At 42.8% G+C, this 7623-nt stretch overlaps 1 protein-coding gene, 1 long non-coding RNA gene and 1 other non-coding gene across 3 annotated transcripts; 1 reads left to right on the top strand and 2 right to left on the bottom strand.

Annotated features, from left to right (window-relative positions):
- The first annotated feature begins 1533 nt into the window (after positions 1–1533).
- Positions 1534–5828, top strand: LOC123404327. Its single transcript, XR_006611746.1, has 2 exons — positions 1534–1606; positions 5415–5828. It is a non-coding gene; the product is annotated as an uncharacterized LOC123404327 (long non-coding RNA).
- LOC123404325 lies at positions 3570–4583 on the bottom strand. Its single transcript, XM_045098246.1, has one exon. It carries the CDS (start codon positions 4463–4465, stop codon positions 3851–3853), a length of 615 nt encoding a protein of 204 aa, XP_044954181.1. The 5' UTR covers positions 4466–4583; the 3' UTR covers positions 3570–3850.
- Positions 5829–6457: 629 nt separating the features above from the next.
- Positions 6458–6617, bottom strand: LOC123406438. The gene has a single exon (XR_006612143.1). It is a non-coding gene; the product is annotated as a U1 spliceosomal RNA (small nuclear RNA).
- Between the last annotated feature and the right edge of the window lie 1006 nt (positions 6618–7623).

Genomic DNA, 7623 nt, shown 5'->3' with positions numbered 1-7623 from the left:
TGAGGCAAAAGCCTCGCAATCAACCCCTGGTTAGCATCTTTTTGAAGGATTTTGAAAAAGACATCAGCAACTAAATTAAAGAGCGCAGGTGAGGATGGGTCCCCCTGTTTAAGCCCCTTACCCCCAACAAAATGAGGTCCAATTGAATCATTAATCTTCACACAAAAAGTGCTATTAATTAAAGGGGGCTGCTACGCATCTACCGGCGGATGTTTAGTAAACATCCGCCACCTGGAGGTCCGTCCGATGTACGCGCAGTCGTCCCGATCTACGCGCGCGCAGCCGTCCGATCCGCTTCAGCCGGGCACCATATAATTCCTGAAACGACGGCCGAGTTGCAGAAACTTTCATTCCTGAAACGACGGTCGAGTTGCAGAAACTTTCGCTTTGTTGCGAGAAATAAATTTTGCACCCGTTAATTCCTGAAACAACGGACGAGTTTCAGAAACAATTTGCTTGTTGCAAAATTTTTGTTGCAACCGAGTGTTTGTTGTAGATTTTTTTTTCTGCAACAGTAGACAATTTTTTTGCAAAAAAGTCATATTGCAGATTTTTTCCCCAGTTTTTTCTCTTTTGCAACACATGTGTTGTTGCGGAAATAAGTTTTGCAACACATGTAATGTTTCAGAAAAAAGAAAAATAGCGACGCTGCAATCAAGATTCTCACCCGCACCGCCCGCCATCGACTTCAGAGTTGCGGCCTCCGCTCTGTTTGGCCCAGCGCACGGGACACGTGTCGTGCACACGAGGAGGCGGATGGAAAATGTCCGTTCCGCCGGATGATTAGCATCATTTTCCTTAATTAAAATACTTTTAATCCAAAAGATCCATCTAGCCCCGAACCCTGTAGATCGAAGCATATCAAATAGGAATTCCCAGCTCACCCTATCATACGCCTTCTCATAATCAAGTTTTAGAACCAGACCCTGCCTTCCAGATTTCTTCACCTCATGAGACATAACCTCACTCTCCAAAATATATCTCACCTTAATAAACGTTGTTTGGTTGGATGAGATCAGTCTATGGCCAATAGGGGCAATTCTATTGGTCATAGCCTTGGAAAAAAATATCGCACAATTACTCAAGCTGGTAGGTCTAAATGTTTTCATGTCCTTGGCATTTTTCTCTTTAGGGATAAGAACAATCAATGCGAAGTTTAATCTGTATAAATCTAGTTTCCGTGTCTCAAAATCTCTAACCAAGGCCATAAAATCTTCATTGATCACATCCCAAAAAGATTGATAGAACAGGAAATATAACCCTAAACCCTAGCATAACTACGAAAAATGACAGTCTTGATCTCCTCCTCCGAAAAGTTTCTCTGGAGGATATCATTCTCCTCCTCAGTAACCAATCCTCCTCCTTCCAGAAGGAAGTACGTAGTGATTGTTCGGTGGTCTAGTTTTTAACAATCATTGGGCCTAATGCACACTAGGCCTAATAATGGCTAGAAACACTGGGCCCAATCAGCCCAATCCCTTTCCCTTCCCCGAGATCTTCCCGACGACACCGCCGAGGAGGAAGCGGCGAGCGGCCCCCGCCGCCACCGCCCCGACGGCGCCGTTGCAGGAGCAGGAGCGGCCGCACTGGATTGACGACCAAGAGAGTACGCACCTTCGAGCCCTAACCCCGTCCCTCCTCCTCCCCACCCGTGAGCTCTCCCCCGTGTAGTTTCTGAAATCCATTCCAGGTTCGAGGTTCGTAGCTCAACAAACCTTCTTTGATGCTTGAATTTGAGTAGAGCCTTCTTCAGAGGATTCACTGTCCACAGCTTGTCCAAAGATGTAATGGCACTGCACCACTATCGTTGTCCTCATAATTAGCAGTAGTAGGATACAGTGAGCAACCAAGATTGGTCAGCTTTGAATGAAATCTAACGTCAGATGGCAGCTTAAGGTATGTGAAATCCAGTGCAAATAATAGTGTTCGGGACCAAAGAGTAAAGCCACTGGCATCCTGTTCTCTTGGCAGTCCCATTACGGTTCTTGTCGACGAAAACGAGCTCTGCTATTTAAGCGTCAGGACCTGAATTTTCCTGATATCTTCGTCAGTATTTACTATTTAGTGCGCACAGAGGCACCTTCCATCACGATTCTTTTGAAAGAATCATATTTAGTCGTCCTTCACGATGCCCTGGGAAAGCAGAAGGCCTAATTCTTTTGACCATGAACAGCCAAAAATATTCTACAAGCCTTTAATTATAGAGGGCAAAGAATATACGCCTTTATGCATTTGAGATTTTGAGTACTTTATTTGTGGGTAAGAAGTTGTGGACACGCAGGGAATATTTATCTTTGCGTCTTCTTCTTCTTCTTTATTCTTCCATAGCCAGAAACCATACACTCTTGCAAGCCAAGGAAACCCACTGAATGATGCACATGTTTCATGGCTTGGAGAGCTCCAGGTACTCGGATTCCATATCTAATTATCACACGGTAAAGGAAGAGCAGTGCTCCATTCTGCACTGCGGGATGTTCTCTCTTGACTGTTTCCATGACCGGGACACAACATGATAGGTTAACTTGATACACGTTAAGCAACAGGTGTAGGCACGAGAGAATCTTCCGTGCATCTTCCTGTGTACACGTTGCTACCTTCGCATTGATCTATCACATTTAGATCATACTATGAATTATGCACCGGTAGCGATTTAGCCACTATACATTTCGCGGCTTGTAAAATTTCATAGTGGCTAGTTCATTCGAGTTTGTTCCTAAATTTTTCATGGCTATGTATAAATTATAACATATGACCTCCCATACGGACGGTGGCGGAGCTATGTAGGGGAAAAACAGTGCCATGGTCTGCCCAACTTAGAACAAAAACAATGCAAAGTATGAGCCAAGCTAGGCTATTTCTGAAATTTTGGGATGGTATTCTTCAGATTGGCCGGCCCTGCTCTTAGGTTGTAACTCCGCCACTACATACAGAAAGTCTTGTTAATATTCATAAGAGGTATTATATGAATCGCAGAGGTAGAACATATAACAAGGCGAGGAAGCTACAAGTAATTTCTCCTTTCTATAGCTAGATCTCATATTTCTCAGACAAAGTTTATTTTCTCCTCCCATTCTGAAGTACATTGTAGAAGCAAATGACGACTTTGTAAGAAAATGTACAGGAGCACACCCTGCAAAAAAGAAGACTTAATATTTGGCATCACCCCCTTCTTCATGGTCACCCTAACTTCCTACATTGCCTCCGGCAACTACCGTCATCAAATTTGGCACCTCAACCACCTATTAATAGAGAGGGTCGTGGGCACCCGCCCGTCCAGACAAACCAAAAGGAATCGTGGAAATCCGGCAATCCGGAGATTGATCATTCCCACAAATGGTGAGATTGAGTAAGAACTTAAAGAGGAAGATGAGCTTGAACTTGACTCAAACTGTGGCATACAAATCCATAAAGTACACCCCCATAGATTTACTTGAAAGGGGTAATTTCTCCAGCTTTACTTATAAAAAATTAGAAAGATAACTCACCTCTTCAGCTAAAAGGATAACTTACCCTTTAGGTGAGGAGGCAAGTTCTAATCTCAACCACTGATCTGCATCGGAAGTCAAAAATAAAGAAGGAAGATGTAATTTTGTTGCTTGCATAATAGCAACCATGGAATATACATCACAAGCATATTATTTCAGCTTGCTGCACATTTGGCTTGATAAGGTACCAGTACCGGCTTTGGCAAATACCTTAATTACACAGACATAAGTGACTTGATAAGGTACCAGTACCAGCTTTGGCAAATACCATAATTACACAAACACAAGTGACTTGATAAGGTACTAGTACCAGCTTTGGCAAATACCTTAATTACACAAACACAAACATGATTAAGCTACTTTCCTCAGCAGCAGCACACGACCATCCTTGCCTCGAGCTGCCTCTCCATGTTGAATCTTGCAATGAAGTCTTCCACTCGCCTATTCAGCTCCTCGGTGGGCAGGTCTGTTGCCTCTTCACAGTCTTCTTCCTTCATCACCTCTTCTTCCAGGTCATCACCAACATTATTAACCAGTGATACGTCACTCTCTTCTTCCCTCATGCCCGATGACACATCCTCCTCTTCACATTGATCTAGCTGCTGTGTGGTCATGCGTACACTAACTTCTTGTTCTGCTTTGACGATCTCTTCTGCAGCATGGGTCTCTTTGATTGCATGTGTAAAAGCCACAAGCTCGCGGACCACAGCATCTATGTCATCCTCACTAGTGCTCGTGGATCGAGCACTGTTCCGCGAGAGCCTGGACTCGGTGGCAAGGAAGAGGACGATGATGTTGGAGAAGATGAAGAGGCACTTGGGTGTGGCGATCGCTGAAGCGGCAGAAGGAAGCGACACAAAGAGGAAGGCCCTCAGGCAAGAACAGGCATGCGGCACCCAGGTTACCATGGATAAGAGGGCCAAGCCAAGAAGAGCGGCTTTGGATAAGCCCTGGAGCCGGCTTGTGTAGCCTCTGGCCATGGCGGTTTTCGTGGCAAAGGGGCGCTGTTCGGTTGTGCTCTTGGCTTTGCAATAGCGAAGAGAACAGCGAGCATATGCATGAAAAAAGACAAGGAACCTGATGGATGCACGGCACCTAACGCATGCGGGTGTGGTATTATATAGCTGGGCAGTAGTGGCCAAAAGTCAGTTGGTCTTTCCCCCGCCGGCTAAGTTATTCCCGGTTGAAATCAATCACTTGATTCCCTGCCTTATGCTGTTATCTGCTTTGCCCATCTTTGCAAAAAGCAGTGGGACTTGATGGTCTTGGTGGTGCTTGGGGAATATGGGCTGAATGCAAGGTGTCTTGCACTCTTGCTATGGTGACTCTACATCATTCTAGACGCTACGCTCCGTGGAATTTATTTTTACTTTTTGAAGGCTTCATTTGATATTGTCATGGGGAAACTGAAAACCCAAATTTAGATGAAGATATTTGTTCGATGTAGCTATCGAGGGGTTAGTCTAAATAAGATCCCATCTATCAAAATGCAAATGGTAGAGGAACAAAAGGTGTTGCTTCTGGAATGAAGATGAAGCAATTTAGCAGTGTTCGTCTCATGTCCTTGTCCGTTTTGGGGTGGTGGGTTCTGTTTTGTAGCATATCCTTTCTCTGCAAGTAGTATCTCGAGTATGTTCGATGTTCGGGAAGCAATTCAGAATCGTCCGTCTCACATGTCTTCTTTGCCCTTTTGTGTAGTTTGATTGATGAAGCATGTTGTAGGACGCCGGTTTCAGTCAGTCAGCTGAAATCGTTGTTCAGGTGCTTTAGGCTTTAGGCCTTTAGCACTGTGTTGTTTGTTGTTGTTAACTTGCTGCCAGGAAGCTGGCGAAATCAGGTTGATATTTTGTGTTGGCGAATGAGGAGCGAAGCGACGGGGAATAGGACTGCGCAGCTGAACTCTATTTATACCAATGCTCTTTTTTTCAGATTCCAGTAAAAGTCCCAGTTGCACAGGGAGATTCTCTGGATAACATGTCAAGGAAGGCAACAACTTGATGATATAATTCAAGGAAAGAAGTCAATGAATGCAAAGTTAATCCCCTAATTTTCTCATCTAATATGCAATATCCTTTTGTTGTGCTACACTGCTGTTCTACTGATTATGATGGCCAAACCGTGAGTTTTGATAATTTCCGCTCTATTATCATGGTATGGTGGTTGTAGTGGCTTGAACAGACAGTGAAAAGTTCTTCTGTAATAATTGTTACTACCTCGGTACAGAATTAGATGAATGAGAAAACAATGTGCAACTAGAGAGGTTTGGAAATCTTACTGAAATATTATTTCTGTAATCGTTCGGTTAAAACATCTGGAAATTTATATATATGTGATCTTTTTTATTGCCTCATAAGTCATAATTAGATGAATGAGAAAACAATTTCATACGGTATGATATGTGCGTTGCACGTGCAAGTTTAACAGTATGTTAAAAGTGGCCATCTTAAATAGTCGTTTGTGGCATTGTTTCCTATTCAACCTGGAAATTGAGCAGGTAAATATTACTTCCTTCTTTTCTTCTGTATATGCCAGTGCAGTACCTTTGTATGTATTTCCGGCTGTGATTAATTTCCCGGTCACTTCAAGAAATACTACTACTGTACCAGCCCAGGAACTTACTGATGTTGCTTGACTTACTTATGTTCTGTTCTGTATCTTAAGGCCATTTGGATAGAAAAAGAGAACTCACTAACCATGCTGGTCTTGTTCCGCAATTTTTGTATAGACTGCTCAGTTTGTTTTTGTAATTCATCAGTTGCCAGATAAACACATATTGCTCACTAATAATACATCAAGGCAAGCATGGAAATCTGAACAATGTGGGTGGCACCATAGGAGGACGGGTGAACACATGGCACTCGTCCATGCCCACCTTGCATTCAAACTGACAAAATAAGATTTTCTAAAAGGCCAGCAAATTCAAATATATGTGTTGAACCTATCAAATTAAGACTTTTTTTAATTAAAGAATTGACAGGGCCGCGCGAACGCATACCCCTCTATCACAAATTATGATGTCCACTCTCCCACTTGGGGAGATGGTAAACCAGCGCATCCACCAAGTGCAATGTGGACCACTAGCCTAGGCCACGACTCTTGATGATCAGTCGTCGACCCCGTCCAGGTAAGTATGTTGGAATGTAGCACCATGCCTTGATTATATAGCTAGCGCTCCCGGCTTCAACCTTCTCAGCAAGCGATGTGGTACTAACTAAACAAGAAACTAGTGTACGATCTGTGTTTAACGTGCTGCTGGCTGCAGCGCTTTTTTTTCTTTTGAGGGCTGGGCTGGCTGCAGCGGTCATGTGTGGGCTGGGGCGTCGTCCGGCCGTGAGCAGGCCCGGAACGAGGAACGGGCCCTCAGGAAAGCAAGTGCGCCCTTTTTGCCATCTGAACGGTAAGCATCCCTAAAAAGAAATTCTGAACGCTGAGCATACCTCTCAAAAAACAATCTGACTTGGGGAAGATCGATCACTTTTGTATCGTACGTTAAGCACAACATCCTCTCAGAAACTGGAGTTAAATGCATCTATAGTCATTAACTCATTACTAGCAAAAAAGCCCGTGCGTTGCAACGGAAGAGAAAATAACACATGCTTTGAACGTAATATATTAGCACATTTGTGTTGTCGATGATGGCATCAGTGCTTACACAACGAAAACACGTTTGAATGTACAATCATTCGGAATAAGATGAGAAATATGTTGTTTCTCCCCACGAGATTTTTCAAAGGTGTGCATGTGTGGTTAACGATGTTTTCTTTCCTCTCAATTTAGTTTTAATTTAATGGATATTTATTGCAATTCGTATGTTCGTCGGAAAGAGAGAAAAAAAAGACAGTGCATTACAGATTAAGTTTGCATCAAAAATAATATTTAAGAAGTATTCAACAGCTAAAAATAACATCCTATTTAGATTCTACACATTTTTTTAATCAAATTTCATATATAACATGTTAAAATCGAAGTTACGGTTTAAAAGATATGGATAATTTTGTTTTAGATAAAATATGGATTGATTAACTGAAAAGTCAGGGTTTTTTTTGTTAAAAAAACGTTTCGGCTGACTTAAATAAGGACGGCGTGTTGATTACCTGAAACATCAGGGAGTTTTCTGTAAAATGCAAAAAAAACGGTT

The sequence above is a fragment of the Hordeum vulgare genome, chromosome 6H, assembly GCF_904849725.1.
Source record: "Hordeum vulgare subsp. vulgare chromosome 6H, MorexV3_pseudomolecules_assembly, whole genome shotgun sequence".
In the NCBI taxonomy this organism is placed as follows: domain Eukaryota; kingdom Viridiplantae; phylum Streptophyta; class Magnoliopsida; order Poales; family Poaceae; genus Hordeum; species Hordeum vulgare.
The sequence above is the reverse complement of the archived record's forward strand: the minus strand, read 5'-3'. Positions and strand labels throughout refer to the sequence as shown.